Source organism: Phoxinus phoxinus (genome assembly GCF_949152265.1).
Source record: "Phoxinus phoxinus genome assembly, chromosome: 2".
NCBI classification, from domain to species: Eukaryota; Metazoa; Chordata; class Actinopteri; order Cypriniformes; family Leuciscidae; genus Phoxinus; species Phoxinus phoxinus.
The window spans coordinates 3998058-4020485 of record NC_136877.1 but is presented as its reverse complement, the minus strand read 5'-3'; the positions used below and the strand labels follow the sequence as shown (position 1 = coordinate 4020485).

Sequence of the window (22428 nt, the reverse complement as noted above, 5' to 3'; positions counted from 1 at the left end):
AAAAATCGGAATTTTTTTTTTTTTTGTCTATTTAAATTCTATTTTTCAAACTCACCACACACAATAATGGTCAATAACTGTAATTTGTTGAAAGCTAATCTTTTTCTGACAAAGATGACACCTTGCACATGAAGATAACACATTGTTTTAGAATTGTACAGTCAAAAAATCAAAATATGTGAAAAACACCCATTTTAGCTTCAGGTTCTAAAGGGTTAAGTGTGATCATTAATCTGCTATGGCACATTTATGACAGGTTGTGCTGTCTTGGTAATGTCAAGTTGTCATGACAAAGACACTGACAGGTTATGATGTATTGGTTTATGTCAAGTTGTCATAACAAAGACATCACAAACAATGTCATCGTTGCATTAAATATGACATAATTGAGTGAATGACACTTAATGACAGTTGTCATAAACATGCATAAAACCTTGTTCATATTCATGACATGTGTCATGTCATTATTATGAAGGTGTCATGTCAGTCTTATGCACACCCCTTCAAGTAAAGCGTTACCTGTTGGGGTATTAGAAATGGCATATTAATTACTTCCCACACAGTGTTATTTCATACCTATTTGCTTTTTCAGAGGCTGTAAGAAAATGTTCCTTTCAGCCAAGTCCTCCTGATTCTGAAATTGAGAGTGAGATAAAGGTGTGGCTGCGGAATTCAAGAGACAGACCGGGTGGACGAAAGGAGCGCTACCACCGTCTGCTGACTAGGCAAGAGACCTCGGGGGAAGAGTGAGCTTTGCCAACTGTTACGTCTGACGTGAGAAGCGGGAACGAACGCATAGACAGCTTGATTTCTTGCCGCTCTGTTTGTCACTCTTTACGCTCCTTATTTTTCATTGCTGTCATTTTTCCTGTGTTGTTTTCTTTGTCACCTAGTTTTGAATATGATTATGATACTTTCCCTTTATACTCCCTTGTGCTCTGCCCATGTTGGCGTGTTTTGAGGATACCTTCTGCCCATGTTGGCGTGTTTTGAGGATACCTAATGTGCTCTGCCCATGTTGGCGTGTTTTGAGGATACCTTCTGCCCATGTTGGCGTGTTTTGAGGATACCTAATGTGCTCTGCCCATGTTATAATGTAATATAACAATGTAATAATTAGGTATTTTTTATGTTTATATTAATTTTTTATTTATTTTTTTAGAGAATTTTTAGTCCCTTTCAGAGTGTTAAATTATCTTAATTAACCTGTATTAACCTGAATTGAATGTTCTATATTTTGTAATTAATAAATACATTGATTTGAAATCCCTTTGACTACTGTACATTTTTAACAATACAGACATTAGTTATGTGGTGACTGCATCCATTTCAGATGTATAGAATAATTGTTTTTCCATAAGACTTATAGTAGCCGAAAATAATTTATAGTGAAACAGATTTATTGTTGTAGATTAACAATAAATAAAAAGAATAACCCTGTGTGGGCTCAGTGAGGGCCCTGTGTGGGCTCAGTGAGGGCCCTGTGTGGGCTCAGTGAGGGCCCTGTGTGGGCTCAGTGAGGGCCCTGTGAGGGCCCTGTGTGGGCTCAGTGAGGGCCCTGTGTGGGCTCAGTGAGGGCCCTGTGTGGGCTCAGTGAGGGCCCTGTGAGGGCCCTGTGGGCTCAGTGAGGGCCCTGTGTGGGCTCAGTGAGGGCCCTGTGAGGGCCCTGTGTGGGCTCAGTGAGGGCCCTGTGTGGGCTCAGTGAGGGCCCTGTGTGGGCTTAGTGAGGGCCCTGTGTGGGCTCAGTGAGGGCCTTGTGAGGGCCCTGTGTGGGCTCAGTGAGGGCCCTGTGTGGGCTCAGTGAGGGCCCTGTGTGGGCTCAGTGAGGGCCCTGTGTGGGCTCAGTGAGGGCCCTGTGTGGGCTCAGTGAGGGCTGCCAGTGAGGGGCCAACGTTTTGCCAATGAGCAAATTCTCATGGGCCCTGCGCTGGCAGCCTGCTAGGGGCCCTTAGGCTAGCCCTAAGTGGGCCCGTAAAGGGCCAGTGTGGGCTTGTTTGCAGGGTAGAGGTGGAGCATAGAGACTATGCCGTTTCTCGTCTGTTACTCTAGAGAAGACCAATTCACTTTATGGAGGTATACTGCCCTCATCTGGTATGGAATGTGGAGTAGAGTTCTCAACGGGTCGGGTCGGCCCGACAAACCCGACGGGACCCGCGGGGTCGGGCCGGGTTCGGGTCGAAAATATAAGCAAATGACTCGGGTCCGGTCGGACCTCGGGCTTAATCTTTTCCGCTCAGTGAAAAAAAAAAAAAAAAAATCATCGCTGCTGTTCACCGTAAAGAAAGTCTGGCTGCTGCGTGTAACGTGGCGTGCATCATGGAGAGGGCTGCGGGCAGACCTGACGCCGCTGCGTGCGCGCCTTTAGCATGGAGAAGATGGAGTTGGTGAAAAGTAAACTTGCTGCAGGTGAATTCACCATCGCTACTACAAATCAGAGGTCTGGAAAGTGTTTGGACTGGTGCTGGATTCTGATGGAAATTCTACAGGTTATGTACAGCCCGCTCGCTGGCTGGGTACATGTTTGAGTTCTTTTTATGTATTATTGTGTGAAGATTTTTATTTAGACTAAGGCATATTTATAGCCTATATTTATATATTTAAAGTTTATTGTTTCAGTTGTTTGTATTGTTAAAAGGCGTGGACATTAAAGGTTGATTTGAATTCCCGTCTGCTAGTCATAACGTGTATGAGAAAAAAAAAATACACGGCCGTCGGGCCGCGGGCCGGGTTCGGGCAGATAATTAATGTTGATGTGTCGGGTTAGTTCGGGTCCAGGCTTTAAAAGCCACGGGCCGGGTCGGGTCGGGTCGGGTTGTAATTTTCAGGCCCGTTGAGAACTCTAATGTGGAGTATGACTTGATTTTTTTGCCAGACAATACACATGGCACCTTTAAAGGCGTTATATAAAATAAAGTATATTATTATTATTATGTAAGTGAATTAACATTTCATTTTGTCATCACTACTCACCCTTTTAAGTTTTCCAAAGAACCAGACAGTTGACTGCACCCACTGACTTCCATTGATTTCTTTGTCCTACAGTCTACAGTCTGTTTACCAACTGTCTTCAACAGAAAAAAACAAGCCCATACCGGTTTGGAAAAACTTAAAGGGGTGGGTAAGTGATAACCGAAATCAAGCGTAGCGTCAGTTCTGGCAGGTCAACCCAGGTGAAAAGGAAATATATTTAAAGTGTGCTTATTTTGATATACTTATTGTATTTTAAGTGTATTGTATTAATTATGTATTAAATGTGTTATTTTGGAACAACTTCAAGTATACTAAATGCACTTTTATATGTATTTAAGTTCAATTTTAATGTAATAGTAATATATTTTAATATACTTAATTGTGTTAAAATGGAACTATTTTAAGTACATTTAGTGTAATTTAATAGCACTTCTTTAAATTGTATTTTTAATACATTTTAAATGTACTTTCGAAATACAACTTAAATATATTTGTAACATCATATTAATGTGTTCCCAGTATATTTTAAAAATAATATCAGGTTATTAATAATGTATTAGTAGAACACTATAAGACCCACTATTAGTATATTAAAAATATATTTTTGAACAAAACCATTCAGTATGAAAAAAATATATTTTAATGTATTAAAAATACAGTTAAAAATTATAATTCAGTTAAACACAGTAAAAACAATATTTGTATAAAACACACACAAACACTCTTTGAAAGATAGTAAACTTTAATGCACTACATTAGTACAGCAACATATGAAAATTAAACAAAATACATTAACATAAAATGCATTGATCTGCAGAAGTATTAAACAGAACAAAAAAAAAGAACTTAAAGGAATAAGTTCAACAAAGTCAAACAAAGTGAAATACAATAGCTGCAAACAGTCCTTCATCCTTCAAGCGAATTGAAATGATTGGTCTTGGAGTTTGCCTCATTGTTGCATTTTCTTCTGATCAGTGCTCGCACCTCAGACACTGTCGTGGTCGGAAACGGTTTGATCACAGTATCTATGAAAAGGGAAAAATATTATTATTTTTTTTTTAAATATTAATGCAAAATTAACATCTGTTAAAAAAGTCACTGTTCCCTTTCGAAAGGGAACTTGCACTGCGTATCTAGGCGCCCCTTTTATACTTCTGGGTCGCACTAATAGTGTCATAGGTTGTCGCCAAATTCGTTTGCCGTGATTTTATAGCTTTTCAGACACCGGTTCACATGGAGGGCATTCCCCAAAGCGGCATCGATCATTCCCTGCTCTCAGGGAACAGTCGTAACCACAATTTTTTTTATATGGCATGTAATGCTTAGTTCATATTTTAACAGAAGACATTCAATATAAAATGTTAATATAATGCAAAAAAGGAGTTAATAAAATATCTACATCAAATAGGACAAACATTAAGTCTTGCTGAACAACAGTGAGGTCTACATGTTATGACACTGTATCACAGCAAAAAAAAACTAAACAAAAACAGACAAGTATAATAATGTATAACAAATGCTAATCTTTATTTTTAGCATTATTATTTGTTTTTAGTCAGCCCCCTTTGACTTCGAGAGCAAAAAAAAGTGATGTACAGAAACACATACGTCATGACCGAATCACCATTCAATAGTCCGGATTCAAAAATCTCTATAACAGAGGTGATATGAGATTAAACCATACTTACTACTAGAGATGCACCGATTACAATTTTATAGGCCGACTCCGATTCTTCACTGAGTTTGACCTGCCGATACCGATTTTAGCCGATTCCGATTAAATTTTCTTCTAAAATTATCATTTTTATCAAGCTCATATATTTAAGTTCAGTAATTTCACTTAAATGACAAATAGGTAATTTTCATTGCCATTTAAGATAAATTACTGAACTTAAATATTCAAGCTTGATAAAAATGATCATTCTAGAAGAAAATTTCAGATGGCACTTAGAGGCTTAAATTGCATCTGAACTCTTCATTTATTTATTTTTTTTTTTTTATTAAATAAAACACCATATACTTTTACCCAAACTGAATAATTAAAACAAGTTTAAATGGGTACATTTTCTACAAATATTTTTGTGTTCATTTTCTAGCAGCCTACTCCAGTTCTTGTTAAACACACTAGACATGCACATTCTGTGCATTTTGGGCATTTTTTGTGTGAAATCATATTTATTTTGTCCATCAAAAGCGTGTTTTCACTTTAACGCACTCCTGTTCCGCGTATTTTTTCGGGCGTGAATGTCAATCAATGAGAGCATTCACACACAAAAAATAAAACCCGCTGCTCACGCTTGCGGTGTGAAACGGCCGTAATTCACGAGGTTTCCTACATGTGCGGTCCGTGTGCATGTCTGATTGCTGATGTTGTGCGATGTTAATCATACGGCGCCCGAGGTCATGGCCGATCACGTGAAAATTTGCCAATTCCGGTCACCAGCCGATCAATCGGTGCATCACTACTTACTACTCTCTTCTTCGCTTGTCTCTGCACTCAGTGTTTCTTCTATAGCAGCTAGTCTGAAAAACAACAAATAAAAAAAAGAGAGATTTATAAATATATATATATACATACACACAAATATATAAGGCAGGCAAATTATGAAGAATGATTTGTTTTGTTTTTAAGAATGACAGTATGCTGAGTACAATGTACTTGGTGGGTAATATAATCAAAACCCTTCACAGACTCGGCAGTTTAGATGTATGCTCTCTTAAGCATCCCTTTTAACAATTTAATCTTTGTACTTATTTGTAATTAGAAATATATATTAGAAAGTAATCAAAAAGGCAATAAGGTTGTCAAGCTTGAACAAATATAAACACCAATCAACACACACTACCATAATTGGCTGGTCAGCTCAAGACAAAGGTAACTATATTCATAACATGTTTTTTCAAACTTTTTAAAGATAATTTACATCATAACAATGAAGCCAAATTCTTCAGGAAATCAGAAATAAATACACAGCTTCAGCAAATAAAAATTATATTAATATAATGATGTACATATAATAATAACTAATTAATTTTTTTGAAGATGCATTGGACAATGTTTTATAGTTGTTTTAAGACAGATAAATGTCTCCACATAGATTTTAAACAGATTCATCAAAGACTTTAGACTTTGACAGTGCAGAAGTTGCTAGAATTTAGTGTCAGTATCGTGTTACAGCGGTTAAAGTCAGTTTTCCACGTGCAGGTCATATTAGCAAATGCATAGCAGACCTTTCCACCTAGAAAAACAACTAAACAGTGAGATAGTTATTTATGCAAACAGCAACTCAAACTTACCAGTAACTTCTGAGGCAGTATCTTCATCTCTTCGAGTCTGCTTCGACTTTGACTTGAAAATCTTGGCTCTGATTGGGCAAATTGAATGCAAGTTAGCTGAACTGAAAAAGACGTGATGTTACACTTTGTGCCAAAAATACGAAATGGTGTCATGATCACTCACCCTTAAGTAGTTCCAAACCATTTAAGACTTTCGTTAATCTTCGAAAGAAAAACTGACATTCTTCATATCCCTCCGATGAACGATTCACCAGATCTGTTCACGTTTCAAAAAGTGAATCGCAAAAAACATCACCCAATCCATATTAATCACGTGGTTTCCTCCAAGTCCTCTAAAGAAACACGATCGCTATAAATATTTTAACAGTTTAAATTTAAACGTCTAAATCTAATCACATTCAAGGACCGCATGCAGCAACTGAAGTGAGATGCGAGCGCATTATCATAAGAACCAATCACAGCCGTTCAACGCCTCTGGAACCAATCAGGACTAGTCACGTGTGTTATGCGCATTGTTCAAATTTAAACAAGAACAACACCTTTTTGGAAATTAACATTTCTTTGGAAAATGTATCTATGATGCATTTAAAAAATATGATGCTGAAATTATTGTGGGAATTTCAGTAGTACAAAATATCATGTAGTAGACAACAGCCTTAAGTAGCCTTTTACAACAAACAAGTAAAAGTGAAAAAATAATAATTTTAAGCTTATTGCAATGCTAATAATAGTTGACAAATGTTTCTAATACATTATAAGTTGGTATATATTGTAAATGTATTTTTTTTATATTAAAATGATAAAAACATAAATAATTAAACTATATTGCAGTAGGCCTAAGTGTTTATAAAGTAAATACATTTTAAACACACTAAAAGCTTAATCATTTTGCTGTTCTTACACAAAGTACACATAAAATGTAGGCTACTTTAAGTAAGAGCAACATATGCATGTTTTCTTTAAATACACTAAAACTTCACTAAAAGTATGGTTGTGTTTAGCATATTTCTTAAAAGTGTAACTAAGCATATATTTATTACCAAATACTTCTAGTACACTTTTAAGAAATATATTTAAAGCTGCAGTCCGGCACTTTTTTGGGTTTAAAAATATCAAAAAAGACATTTTTGGAAAAAAACGTAACCAGCCAGTGTTCAAAACGATCTGCTTGCCTTACCTCGATTCAAAACGGTAAGCTTGTAATAATGATTTTAATTCCAGTGGTACTGGTGGATTTCCGCGGGAATTTCGAGCATGTCTTTGCGTCATTACGTCACTTCTGTACACATAGAGAAGGAGTCCCCGGCTAGCGTGTGTGGATGATGGAGGTGAAGGTTTAGCTTAGCACTTGGTATGGCGGATCCTGAAAGTTTAAAGCCACAATCACCAGTGACAACTGGAGATTCACCAGTTGTAAAACCCAAAGACTTCGGACTTCAGAGTGGCTACAGAAAAAATATATATTTCACGTTTTGACGTGATATAAGCAATCGTTAGATTTAATCAGCATGATATAGCTACTGCAATGCTTCCCCCCACCCCCCGAATTTGGTCAGAACAAAAGTGAATGTTACTTACTTGTTCAGATGACATTTTCCGATGAAAATTCTAATGTTGACACTTTCAAAAAGTATACTCTGAGATTGCTGATGACAGTAACGTTACAGTATCCACAGCGACGCGGCAGCCTCAATACATTGTGTTCATCCGCGCTGTTTCATGCCGATTTACTACCCACGCACAGTTAATAATTCCGCGAATAACTGCAATTGCAGATTTCGAACAGAGATGGCGACAAAGAGGAAAAACGACGGACTGCAGCTTTAAAGTATTCTTGTAATTAGCATATTTATTAAAAGTATACTTAAATATATATTTATTACCAATGTACTACTAGTATACTGTTTATAAATATATTTAAAGTATGCTTGTAATTAGCATATTTATTAAAAGTATACTTAAATATATATTTATTGCCAATGTACTATTAATATACTGTTTATAAATATATTTAAAGTATGCTTGTAATTAGCATATTTATTAAAAGTATAATTAAATATATATTTATTACCAATGTACTACTAGTATACTGTTTAGAAATATATTTAAAGTATGTTTTTAATTAGCATATTTATTAAAAGTATACTTAAATATATATTTATTACCAATGCACTATTAGTATACTGTTTAGAAATGTATTTAAAGTATGCTTTTAATTAGCATATTTATTAAAAGTATACTTAAATATATATTTATTACCAATGTACTACTAGTATATTTTTTATAAATATATTAAAATGCAATTCAATGTATTTTAAATGCACTTTAAATAAGCATGTTGGAAATACAAATGTATTATAAACATACTATTTGAATTTCAAATATATTTTTAATACATTTAATACTACGTCTTTTTCACCTGGGAAGTTCCTCAAGTTCGCATCAGTGACTCTCAGCTGATCCACATCTACCTGTAGGAATACGACGCCTATCACCGTATACAGTTGTATTTACTGGTCATATAATTATAATATCATGAAAAAGTTGATTTAATTCAGTAATTCCAATCAGAAAGTGAAACTTGTATATTATATTCATTCATTACACACAGACTGATATATTTCAAATGTTTATTTCTTTTAATTTTGATGATTATAACTGACAACTAATGGAAATCCCAAATTCAGTATCTCAGAAAATAAGAATATTACTTAAGACCAATACAAAAAAAGTATTTTTAGAAATGCTGGCCAACTGAAAAGTATGAACATGAAAAGTATGAGCATGTACAGCTCTCAATACTTATGGCTCGTTTCCACTGAGCGGTGCTGTACGGTACGGTACGGGTCGGGTCGGTAAACCAGGATCTGGCTAGCGTTTCCACTGCCAACGGTACCCTTACTTGATAGGCGTTGTGTATGTCGGAAAGTAGTGATAACGTCACTTGATAGGCGTGGTGTATGACGGAAAGTAGTGATAACGTCACTTGATAGGCGTGGTGTATGTCGGAAAGTAGTGATAACGTCACTTGATAGGCGTGGTGTATGTCGGAAAGTAGTGATAACGTCACTTGATAGGCGTGGCGTATGACGGAAAGTAGTGATAACGTCACTTGATAGGCGTGGCGTATGACGGAAAGTAGTGATAACGTCACTTGATAGGCGTGGCGTATGACGGAAAGTAGTGATAACGTCACTTGATAGGCGTGGCGTATGTCGGAAAGTAGTGATAACGTCACTTGATAGGCGTGGTGTATGACGGAAAGTAGTGATAACGTCACTTGATAGGCGTGGTGTATGACGGAAAGTAGTGATAACGTCACTTGATAGGCGTGGTGTATGACGGAAAGTAGTGATAACGTCACTTGATAGGCGTGGCGTATGACGGAAAGTAGTGATAACGTCACTTGATAGGCGTGGTGTATGACGGAAAGTAGTGATAACGTCACTTGATAGGCGTGGCGTATGTCGGAAAGTAGTGGTAACGTCACTTGATAGGCGTGGTGTATGACGGAAAGTAGTGATAACGTCACTTGATAGGCGTGGTGTATGACGGAAAGTAGTGATAACGTCACTTGATAGGCGTGGCGTATGACAGAAAGTAGTGATAACGTCACTTGATAGGCGTGGCGTATGTCGGAAAGTAGTGGTAACGTCACTTGATAGGCGTGGTGTATGACGGAAAGTAGTGATAACGTCACTTGATAGGCGTGGTGTATGACGGAAAGTAGTGATAACGTCACTTGATAGGCGTGGCGTATGACGGAAAGTAGTGATAACGTCACTTGATAGGCATGGTGTATGTCGGAAAGTAGTGATAACGTCACTTGGTAGGCGTGGTGTATGTCGGAAAGTCGCTTGACGTCATTCACGCGCGAAGAAGAAAGCTAGAACCGCAATCAACAATGGAGGACATACAGAAGATCTTGTTCTTGCTTCTCGGCATGTGGCTGTTTGTCACAAGGAGGAGACAAGCTTTGTTTGAACAAAGGATGCAGGCTGCAAGGAAAAACACAGCCGAAAAATACAGGCGAATTCGGGAATGTTTAAGGAGCTGGGACGAGACAGACAACCGCGCCATTCAAGACAAAGCAAGACAAAAATGACGGCGCAGAAGGGTAAGCTTGAGCTAAGCTAACTTTGCAATGTTGTGTATTACAATGTATTTCGTCTCATGTAGCCTACTGTCACGCGCTAACTAATGAATATTCTCATAAATCAAATAACCCTACAGTAAGAATAAATAAGTACAATAAGCCCTGCCTGTGAAACCAGGCCTATATCAGTTAAAATCATATAACTGTAACATTAAACTACACTATATTAATTAATAAGCACTGTGAAGGTTACATCCTAAGATTATCAATCTCTCACATGAATCTGAATGATACCTATATTATTACAAGCACAATATTAGTTGTGGTTAATGACTAATTATATATACAATTTTGCACCAGGAACATCAGTGGGGTGAACGCTGGCTATTATTTGCTAGGAGACTCTGCCTATCCTTTGTAGAATTGGCTACTAAAACCATTCCCTGACACTGGCCGGCTGACAGCAGAACAACTAATCTACAACAAGAAAGTGTGCAGGGCTCGGGTTGTGGTAGAAAATGCTTTTGGGAGACTCAAAGGGAGGTGGCGGTGCCGGTAACACTTTACAATAAGGGTGCACTAATAAGCATCATGCTTAACTAATGCACAGATAATACTGAATTAATGTATTACTAATGATTATCTAAGCTATTCATTAATGATTGCCTCATTAGCAACTAATGAAGAGTCTGTCTGGTTAATATATTAGTTCATATATGAATTGTTATTAATGAAATATGTAATTGTGGATTAATTCCATAATCACTTATTTTATTAACTAATAGTGTTCATTAACTCTGTATTTTGTACTCACAGGATTAAATGGCAGCAAGAGATACAGCAGCTCTGATGTGCTCCAGCACAGACGGAGGCAGACGAGGATGTCAACGTTAGAGATGAACTCAATTCAGCGGCTCTTGATGAGCTTCAGCACAGACGAGGATGTCAACATTAAATCTGTATTTAGTACTCACAGAAATGGATGACAGCAGGGGGTGAACTCAATTCAGCAGCTCTGATGTGCTTCAGCACAGACGGAGGGCAGACAAGGACGTCAAAAGTATCTCTGTATCTCGTATTCACAAGACTGGATTTCATGAGCCAGCACAGCTACAGCAATGTTTGTGCCAAAGAAAGTTAGCCACTTAGCTGGAAGACTCCTGTTCCCTTCGTCCTCCGTCCTTCTCTTGCCTCACGTCACCCGCTGTTTCTTCCTCCTTCCCCCGCTTCCCTTTCTCTCCAATGTCCGCGTCTTTTATGCTTCTCGCGCCCTGATCACCGTATGGAATTTTTCCCTCACACGTGCCGGTGATTTCGCTCAATCAGTTGTCGCTGCACCTCCGCCCCGTTCGTGAGACCGGAACCGTCCTAGTTTTGCACCGGAAGTGTTCCTCCATAACAACAACTCCCGTGCAAAGGTTCTGGCCCTGGTCACCCCGTGACATACACTTTTCCTATTTTCCTACTGAACACTGGTAAGCAAACTAACATTTTCTGTCAGTGAGTGATTAGAACTGAACTGTTCAATCGTGCAGTTATCTTTTATGGAACTGTGATTTTCCTGCAAAGGGATTCATAAACTTTCTTTTGTGCACATACCTGAACTTTTTGGACCTGTGAACTCAAAAGTGGACAGAGTATAACTTCTTAATTTCTTTCCCTGGATTTGTTAACTGAATCTTGGATTTTTGAGCCGAATTGAAGTGAACTTCATTTTAAAGGTTGAGTTAACTGAAGTCAACTGTGAAACTTTCAGTCTACTTCCAATAAGTGACACTGATTGCTATTTTGTTGAGTTTGAACTGAAACTGACACAAATGTGTTTATTTTCTCTCTTTATTATTTTCAACATTTTTATTTCACTTTGATTTGTCTGCACTTGAAATAGTTTTTTTACACTTCCTGTGAAAACAAAGAAAAGAGAATGATTTCAATTCATGCATTAGAAATAAATGTTAATTTTGTTAGTTAGGCTAAAACAGTTTTCCTAATTTTGAGTCACTTATACTAAGGAGTGGGGGGGCGTCTTACCTATCCTGTTAGATCCGGGGAGGGCGGGTTCTGCAGTCAGCTAGGTTTAACCTGAGTTTTCGACTTGCGCACACACACACACACACACACATGTGATATGGGCAATGTAGCTCGACTACGCCACCCAATTGAAGAGCTGGGACTCGATTAATTAAGTAACGTACTCGGTTACTAACGTAACCTCGGTTCTCTCTAGGAGAGGGAACGAGTACTGCGTCGAAGAGACGCTACGGGAAAGATATTTCTTTTTCGAGATTGAAGCCTAAAATTAATCCTTAATTTTGTAAATGTGTAAAACGCTTTTCTGTAGCATACAACCTTAGGCGGAGCGAATCACGCGCCCATTGGCTGCTCCGCCAGAAAAGCACAGCCTATGCGAGGCCAGTGACGCTGACCAATGAGGACGCTTCGCGCCCTCTGCGTCACCTCCCGCCGAAACGGGCGTGGTCTAGGCCTATAAATATGAGCATAGCTGTCTTCCACTCTGATTTTCGTCACTTGAAGCGACACAGCGTGGGCACGCACGGCCTGAGACGCAGTACTCGTTCCCTCTCCTAGAGAGAACCGAGGTTACGTTAGTAACCGAGTATGTTCTCTTACGTAGAGTTCTCTCCTACTGCGTCGAAGAGACGCTACGGGAACCTCTGTAACACGCCGTGCGTGCTCTTGGACCGACACAGACACCCGAGGACGCGCGCGCCCTGGTATACAAGCGCCTACACCAAGAATGTATAGGGTGAGCGGCTAAAAATTAGCATCATCCCTTTATAGTAGTGCCTCTAAGGGCATAATAACATATATATGTAATAATAGATATATATGAGGGGTAATAGCATGCTCATGGGACACATTGTCAGTGAGTGATGCTTAAAACATAGGAGTGACCTGGGCCGCAGCGCGGGGCAGGAACACTATACATAGTCTTCTAGACCAAGAGCAGTTTAGCCTGCAACGCAGGAACCTCTAGGTTATAGAACCTTATAAATGTAGACGGGGAGGCCCAGCCTGCCGCCATACAGATATCTTGTAACGAGATTCCGCTATACCAAGCCCACGAAGAGGCCATGCCTCTCGTAGAATGTGCTCCAAACCTCTAGATGCGTAGGCTAGCGCAATGGCGTCCACTACCCATCGAGATAGACTCTGTTTCGTCGCAGCTCGCCCTTTAGAGCGCCCACTGAACGAAACAAAGAGCTGCTCCGACTGTCGAAAAACAGCGGAGCGGGACACATAAGCTCTTAATGCCCTGACCGGGCAAAGGAAGCTATTTCCGTCCTCAGAGGCCGGCAGAGCCGACAGGGAGATGACCTGAGCCCTGAACGGTGTGTTGAGGGACTTAGGTACGTACCCATGCTTCGGTTTCAACACGACTACAGAGTCGTTGGGCCCGAACTCCATGCAAGAGGCTCTAACTGAGAGCGCTTGCAAATCCCCTACACGCTTCACTGAAGCGAGAGCCAAAAGAAACACGGTCTTGAAAGACAGGTGCTTCATGTCAACTGAGTGAATAGGCTCGAAAGGGGCCCCTTTCATAGCGTTCAACACCGTAGAAAGGTCCCAAACGGGGACTGAAGGAGGCCTCGGAGGATTTAACCTCCTGGCTCCTCTAAGGAAACGGACCACCAGGTCGTTTCTGCCCAGTGAATGGCCAAGCGTTGGATTAACGAACGCTGATATGGCTGCCACATAGACTTTGAGCGTGGATGGGGTTCTTCCCTTATCCAATAGCTCCTGCAGGAAGGAGAGAATCTCCGTTTCCCCGCACTGAAGTTGTGACAGACCTCGGTCTGAACACCAACCAGAGAACACCGACCATTTGGAAGCGTAGAGCCGTCTAGTTGACGGGGCCCTAGCCTGCTCGATCGTGTCTAACACTCCTCTAGGGAGGTTAGTGGGTACCCGTTTATGGCCCACACATGTAGGGACCATAGATCCGGGCGAGGATGCAAAATCGAGCCCATGGCCTGCGAGAGGAGGTCTCTCCTCACTGGAATCGGCCACGGGGCAGTACTCTTCAGCCGCATCAAAACTGGGAACCAAGGTTGATTCGTCCAGTATGGTGCGACAAGAAGCACTGAGCATCCGCTTTTCCTGATCCGCTCCAGCACTTGAGGCAGGAGTGAGACAGGGGGAAAAGCATAGAGCGGACGGCGGGGCCAGACACTGGCCAGCGCGTTCGTGCTCTTTGAAAAGAATTCCGGGCAGTGAGCGTTTTCCTGGTTTGCAAACAGGTCTATTTCCGCTCTGCCAAACATTTCCCACAGCAGACGCACTGTCTGTGTGTGTAGAGACCACTCTCCCGTCGGAACGTTGTTCCGTGAGAGTCTGTCTGGTCCTACGTTCAGGTGACCTGGCACATGTATTGCTCTCAGCGAGCGCAGGTTGTGCTGGGCCCACACCAGTATGCGTTCCGTCAACCTGAAGAGGTTCCGGGATCTCACGCCACCCTGGCGGTTTATATAGGCCACTACCGACGTGTTGTCCGAACGGACCAGGACGTGGTGTCCCTTTATCCGAGGACGAAAACGCCTCAGCGCTAAGTCCACTGCCATCATTTCTAGGCAGTTTATGTGCGGTAGTTCCGCCCACTGGCCAAAGAACGGTCTGCCTTCGAGCAGTGCTCCCCAGCCTGAGGTGGACGCGTCCGTGGACACCACCTTCAGGCTCGAGGGAGTCCCCAGGCTTACACCTGAGCGGTACCAGTCTGACGCTCTCCATGGTGTGAGGGCTGAAATGCATTCCTGATTGACCTTGAGGCGATAAAGACCGTGAACCCATGCTCGGCGCGGTACGCGCGCTCTCAGCCAGAACTGCAGTGGGCGCATGCGCAGCAGGCCCAACTGCAGAGCTGAGGCCATGAGGCCAAGCATTTTTTTGAAATCTCCTGAGCGGCACTATATGACCGCTGCGGAAGGATTTCGCCATCTGCAGGGTGTTTCGCCTGCGCTGTGATGACAACCGTGCTGTCATAGACAGCGAGTTCAGTTCCAGTCCCAAAAAGGAGATCCTTTGACTGGGAAACAGTGAACTTTTCTCCCAATTGACTCTCAGACCTAAGTGCTCGAGGTGATCGAGTATTAGGGTCTTGTGGCGAATGAGTTCTGAAGGCGATTGAGCCAGAATCAGCCAATCGTCCAAATAATTCAGAATCCGGAGTCTCAGGGGTGCCCGCGCCGCGTCCATGCACACTGTAAATGTACGAGGTGCTAGAGACAGGCCGAATGGCAGGACTGTGTACTGATATGCCCGGCCCTCGAAGGCGAATCTCAAAAATCGCCTGTGACGTGACGCAATTTGTATGTGAAAATACGCGTCTTTCAGATCTATTGCCATAAACCAGTCTCCTCGGCGAATCTGCGCGAGGATTTTTCTGGTCGTGAGCATTCTGAACTTTCGCTTTGTTAGCGCTTTGTTCAGATGCCTCAGATCTAAAATGGGTCTGAGACCCCCGTCTTTCTTCGGTACCAGGAAATATCTGCTGTACAGACCCCCTTCCCTCTGAGCTTGAGATAAAGGCTCTATGGCCCCTTTGCTCAATAGCTTCGCTATTTCGGCTCGAAGTAGATGTGCTACTTCTGGTTTTACCGTGGTTTCGACTCTCTTCCTGTAACGGGGAGGGCGTCGATAAAACTGTAGCGAATAGCCTCTTTTTATAGTCTCTAGAACCCATTCTGAGACCCCGGGAAGTCTTTCCCATGCATCTGCACGTGTGACTAGGGGTTGAATGTAATCTGGGCCCTGGTCGCGAAATGGCGGCGACACGAGAGCAACCGTGTGCTGTAACATGAGGCGGGGGGCATGTTTAACACAGTGTGCATCCCGCGCGCGCTCGACTCTCTGAGTTGAGAGAGAGCGCGCGGGGCGAGCCCCGTAGGGCTCGTTATATTTGTGAATAAATGTGGGCGCGTGGTAGCGGGCACAATTATAACACCGGGAATACTGTGTTTGTGAACTGACTGACCGTTCGTTGGTTTCGTTTTTACAGAAACCGCGGAGCGTGCAGTGTGTAGTGGTTGTGGGCACTGGACAGTGGGCACGCTCACTACATGTAAAGCACAATCGACATGAGTCGATTTTATGTGTGCAGACCCTGTGTTGTACGGGGCTGTGCTTGCACGGGTTGAAAAACCGGGCTCTGGTCGCGAAATGGCGGCGACACGAGAGCAGCCATGTGCTGTAACATGGGCGCCATTGCAGCGTATGATGCGGGGGCGCGCTTAATCGAGCGGGCAGCCCGCGCGCGCGCTCAGCTCTCTCAGCTGAGAGAGAGAGCGCGCGGTGCGAGCCCCGTACGGCTCGGCATGTTTGAGAATAAATGTGGGTGCGTGAACGCGGGTACATTTATAGCACTGGGGAGTACTGTCTATTAGAACTGACTGACCGTGCATCGGTTTCGTTTCATAGAAACCGTGTGACATGTAGCTTGTAGTGATTGTGGGCACTTGAAAGCGGGCACGCTCACTACATATGATGCACAATCGACATTGAGTCGATTTTATGTGTGCAAGCCCTGTATTGTGTGGGGCTGTGCTTGTGTGTACGAATGGGCACTGGGTCGTGGGCATACAGTTACACACATTACATCATCGGCTGTGGCCGGGACACCGTGTAGCACAGAGAGTACTGTCTATCAGAACCGACTGACCGTGCATTCGTTTCGTTTTTACAGAAACCACGGGACATGCAGTGTGTAGTGATTGCGGGCACTGAAAAGCGGGCACGTTCACTAACTTACATGTGATGCACAATCGACATGAGTCGATTTTATGTGTGCAAGCCCTGTATTGTGTAGGGCTGTGCTTGTGTGTACGAATGGGCACTGGGTCGTGGGCATTACGGATACACACATCACACCATCGGCCGTGGCCGGGACACCAGAAAATACATTTTCAGATTTACCTGGGGCGTCGTGAAAAAGGCGTTTGTGTGCAGGCAAACGGGCATTGATGCCGATTTGGTGACTGCAAAAATACACTGGCACGGTCGCGTATGTTGGGACTGTGCGAGCGAGACATTTTAGTGAAATCCGGCCGCGGCGGGATTTTAACACTGTAGCTTTGCTCGAAGCAGAAGTGCGCATCCTGGCTGAAAACGGGGCTTTCCGGGACTCCGCGATTTCTTTGTGAATTCAGGAAGAAAAAGGCGCGGGTCGTGAGGACGGTAACGTACGTTCCTCTGCAGAAAAGCAGCCATCCAGCCGATAAGCGCATCGATACTGGTCTTTCTCCGTCGACGCTCACGAGCGGCGGGGGAGGGGAGATCCTCGGAGCTCGCCCATACCTCGCTACCCGAAGCGAGGAGAGAACAGCAGTCGTCCTCCACAGACACGGCTTCACCTTCCTCGTCCATGACGGACGCGGCGGCACACAGCGGCCCTTGTCCGTCGGTCAGAGAGTCCAGCGAAGCGGGCGGAGAAGCTGGCGGCAGCAGCGGCGAGCACCTCGTGGTGGAGGGAGGTTCCGGGCTCCGCTGAGCACGGCGCTTTTCACGGCGCGGCACTGCAGCGGGCGGAAAGATGCAGCTTCAGTAAATGAACGCCAGGCGAGTCCGCAGAGTCACCGTAGGCATCAAATCACAGTGATGGCAGCCGCCATCGACGAGAGCTGAAGCTGCGTGATCCTCACAGGCAGGAAACACAAGCATGTGGTCCCCGTCGCTGAGCGGGGCTCTACACGAGCCACAGGAGGTGCGAGGCATCTTGAAAAAGACGCTCGGCTCTTTTAGTGGTGGAAAAACTGTGTGACGCGACGGCGAACACACACACAAAACACACACACATAATGTAAAGGATATTCCACGCCGGAGAAGCGCAGCAGGGAACGGCGGCTGAAGGCGGCGATGACCAGCGGCTTCAGGTAAGAGGCGCGTCCTGCTGAGGTGCTTGTTCCAAACGGCTGTGGCGGCTCGAATCCAGTCCTACGATGCGTGTAGCTTCGTGAAGAATAGAAAATCAGAGTGGAAGACAGCTATGCTCATATTTATAGGCCTAGACCACGCCCGTTTCGGCGGGAGGTGACGCAGAGGGCGCGAAGCGTCCTCATTGGTCAGCGTCACTGGCCTCGCGTAGGCTGTGCTTTTCTGGCGGAGCAGCCAATGGGCGCGTGATTCGCTCCGCCTAAGGTTGTATGCTACAGAAAAGCGTTTTACATATTTACAAAATTAAGGATTCATTTTAGGCTTCAATCTCGAAAAATAAATATCTTTCCCGTAGCGTCTCTTCGACGCAGTAGGAGAGAACTCTACGTAAGAGAACTGCAAGTTCGTTTAGTTTGGTGGGAGCAACACAACAGATTCACCAAGACAACAAACTCAGTAAAAAAATATATTTATTATACTCTCACATTCAATAGAAAATTTAGGTGCCCAGGCACACACTCTCTCAATCAGGCTCTTAAAACTATTAATCAAAATAAAAGCTTGGCATCAGATAGCACGTTCAAGTCCACTGGAAGTCCATAGGTACACAGTCCATAAGCGGTTCCTCTCTCACAAGTCCGTCTCGCGCCAGGCAGTGATGTATGCGCAGCAGGCCACCTGTCAATCACCACACGCACCAGCACAACACTCACACAACAGGAAGAAAGCCGCCAGTAGCACCACACTAGAAATCCATAAATCGTGCAATAAATCAATTAAGCACTACACTCAATTAAGTCTCACACGTGAATATAAATTATGTAAATGGTATGACTATAGTGGACAGACTGACGCTCTCCAATTTAGATGAGACCGTGGATCTTAATTTCGGACGAGGCAAGACAGCATAACTGGGGAATGGGGATAGAACGTCACTCACCCATAAACTGGGAGCAGACGAATCTAACTCCCAGTCTCGTGAACGCCGCTCCTCAAACCACAGGACCAGAACGGACAAGGCGGGGCTCGGACAGCACAGCGGAGAACAGCAGCAATCCCAGCACAACAGAGGACGGCAGAAATTCCAGCACAGCAGAGGATGACAGTCAGCTTAGCACAGCAGAGGACGACAGCAATGAGCAGCAGAGGTAGGGATGGCTGACGCGAAACACTCGTTCCGAAGCTTTGCGAGATCCCGAAGCGCAGATGTTTCGAAACACTGATCCGAAGCGTGATTCAAAACACCCATGTCACGTGACTACGGCCAAACGAAGCCTCGAAGTGTTTCACTAATACCCCTTTTCCACCAGCAAGAACCAGGTGCTGGGTCAGAGCTAGAGCTAGAGCCGGTTCGGAGTTGGTTCTACTGACGGTTCTTCTAAGAACCGGTTTGCCTTTCCACAGGCTAGAGAGCCAAAACAGAGCCAGATCTTTTGTCACTGTGTATACATCTCATGTTGCCCAGCAACGCTAGCGCGGCAGCGGCAAACAAAAACACACCAGGCTTGTTCGAGATGGTTCGGCTTCACGCAGACCGATCGCCGCGTGACATTAAAGCACTGCGAAAGCGATCCAAAAGCACAAGGAGTCGCATTCCAGCAACAAGTGTCCCTTGTGAGAGGATTTTTTCAAAGGCTGGAGAAATTATCTGTAAAAAAAGAAGTAGGCTAGTCCTTCCACAGCAGAGAAATTAATATTTTTGAATAAAAATATCTAAAAAAGTGAGACGTTGTGGCTTGATTTATTTTATTAATATTCATTTTGCAGGACCAAAATAACATTATGCACAGTGATGAGCCTATATGTTACAAGATTCACATATTAGAAAAGTACAATAATAAAATAAAAATAAACAATTTTAATGGCTCGTCAAGGTTTTTTCAGATCAACACCTGCAAGTGACCACTAGGTGTCACCGTGGAGACGGGTGTCGGATTGATTCGAAGCCTCGAAACAATATGGACCATTTGGTTCAACTGTTTCATTGCTTCACGAAGCCTCGATCTGCCCATCACTAGACAGAGGAGGAGACGCAAACACAGCAGCCACCGAGTCGACAGCAGAACCGGCACATCAGCAAACCTTCAGGCTTCGATACAAGCAGACAATCTGTGCGATGATCGTGGCGACAACAAACAATCCAGCAATTGACGTGGGGACAGAGTTGCAACGACAGAGATTGCGGGGCCGCAGACACACACAGTCTCAGTTCCTTTGCTTTTTAAACAGTCTGTGTTTGTCACAGGTGGTGTCATAGTTCCCTCCTCCACAAATGCAAAACAACTACCAGCTAATCCAGATAAAACAACAATGGTTTATAAATAATCAGATAAAAAAAACAGGCTCTACATCCTTTCAGGGTTAGTGCTCTATACGTCATAACAGCAAAAAGAAAACTGTCATAGGCTAATCTTGTTTTCAACAGGTCATAACAGCAATACGCTTCTCCCATTATCACTCTCTCTTTCTCTGTGGGACGTTCAGTTCTCCAAGTGTATAAGGACACAAAACCTATAGGAATAATGAAACACCTTCAAATTTTCGTTCTTCTCGTGTTCGGTGGCCTCTTAATAACTGGGTACGTAGTTACTTTGTAATTTGTTGCTGGCTTACTGTTACCTTTAGTGTTTGGATCTTAAATGAATAAACTACAACATATCAGAAGGCTAATGAAACTATTTAGGAGTTTAAGTCTCATTTTAATTTGGACTGATAAATAACTTTTCACATGGTAGCCTAATTAAGTTTAAATCAATGTATTGTTTTATGTGAACGATTAGGCAGGATGTTGTTCACATCATTTTGAAGCCAGAACTCGAAGCGACAACATCCATTAGTCAAAAGTCTTGGGAAAACATATTTAGTTTTGTGGCTTTATTTCAGCAACTTTCATTTTTATTTTTTTCAATAACCACGCATAAACATTATTCTCTTAAAAATCCAAACATGTACATGCATGTTGCTCACATATTATGGCACCCCCGTTTGTGCTATATAGAGTGAATTTACACCTTTGCCATTAACATGTTTATAAATAACTGAAAAAAGCACAGATGTCAGGGCATTTCAAAACATCCCAATGGCCCCAAAAACACCTTGGTCCCCAGAGGGTTAACAGAAGTCTTTGTGGACGAAACTGTGGATAATCAGGGATAAATCATCGGTTTTAATATAAAACAAAAAAAATCGATACAGTGTAAGAGTGGTGACTGTAGTTGCTTTGCCTAACATCCCTTTTTGTGATTTTATGTTGAGTAGCACAACTTCGAGTCTTCTTGTGTAAAGAATGGAAATTGCGATTGTCTTATCCATATGGCTTTTTGAGGGAGAATAAAATGTATGGGCCTAACCTGTCATTGTCTGTGTGTGTGTGTGTGTGTGTGTGTGTGTGTGTGTGTGTTGGTGCGACCGGATTATGAGGACAAAAACCATGGATACATACCGACTCTATGAGGACATACCGTAACTACGAGGACAGCACTAATGTCCTCATAAGTCGAGCAGTGTAGAAAGGCTTATCAGGCTGCGCCTAACCACCTCCCGCTTTTTCTGAAAATGTCCTTATAAATCCGTTGTACCCGTTTTTCAGTGTGTGCCAGTGTATGCTCAGAGTGTATAATCTCCCTCTATGTGAAAGTCGACGCTACTGCAGTATCATACACATTTCATACACCCAGACCACGCCCAAGCGCGATTCATTGGTGGAACGCTGGAATCCTCGTCAGTGATTGTCTATGTGAAATTCGACGCTAATACACCCAGACCACGCCCAAGCGCGATTCATTGGTGGAACGCTGGAATCCTCGTCAGTGATTGGCTGCTGGAATCCTCGTCAGTGATTGGCTGCATTTCACACCCGTCAAAGTCAGCGCGCCTGCGCCTCTGATCTTCTATCGCAGACGTGTGGTGTGACGGTGTGAATAATCCACTGTCTATGGATTAATCTGAAGGTTAATCATCATCATGAAAGATTAATTAGCAGAATTCGAGCGAAGTTGACGAGCTATAGTGGGAGATTTTCACTTTATCACGAGGAAGGTAAGTGCGTTTATTTATATATTCTACCTTTGTGGAGTTAAGTGAGTCAGACAGTTTTGAATAACTTTAGTTACATTAACGTTACTTTAAAAGTGGCCATTAATCGGGCTAATATTATAAGTCCATAAGCAGTTAAAATG

General features: G+C 42.9%; 1 protein-coding gene across 1 annotated transcript in view; it reads left to right on the top strand.

Moving 5' to 3' along the window:
• The first annotated feature begins 20600 nt into the window (after positions 1-20600).
• The window catches only part of LOC306991014 (uncharacterized protein), a 122839-nt gene continuing 121011 nt past the window's right edge, over positions 20601-22428 (top strand). Inside the window, exon 1 of the mRNA XM_079598434.1 lies at positions 20601-20828. Within this exon, the coding sequence (XP_079454560.1) occupies positions 20773-20828 (56 nt within the window). The 5' untranslated portion in view covers positions 20601-20772. The remainder of the gene's footprint in view (positions 20829-22428) is intronic.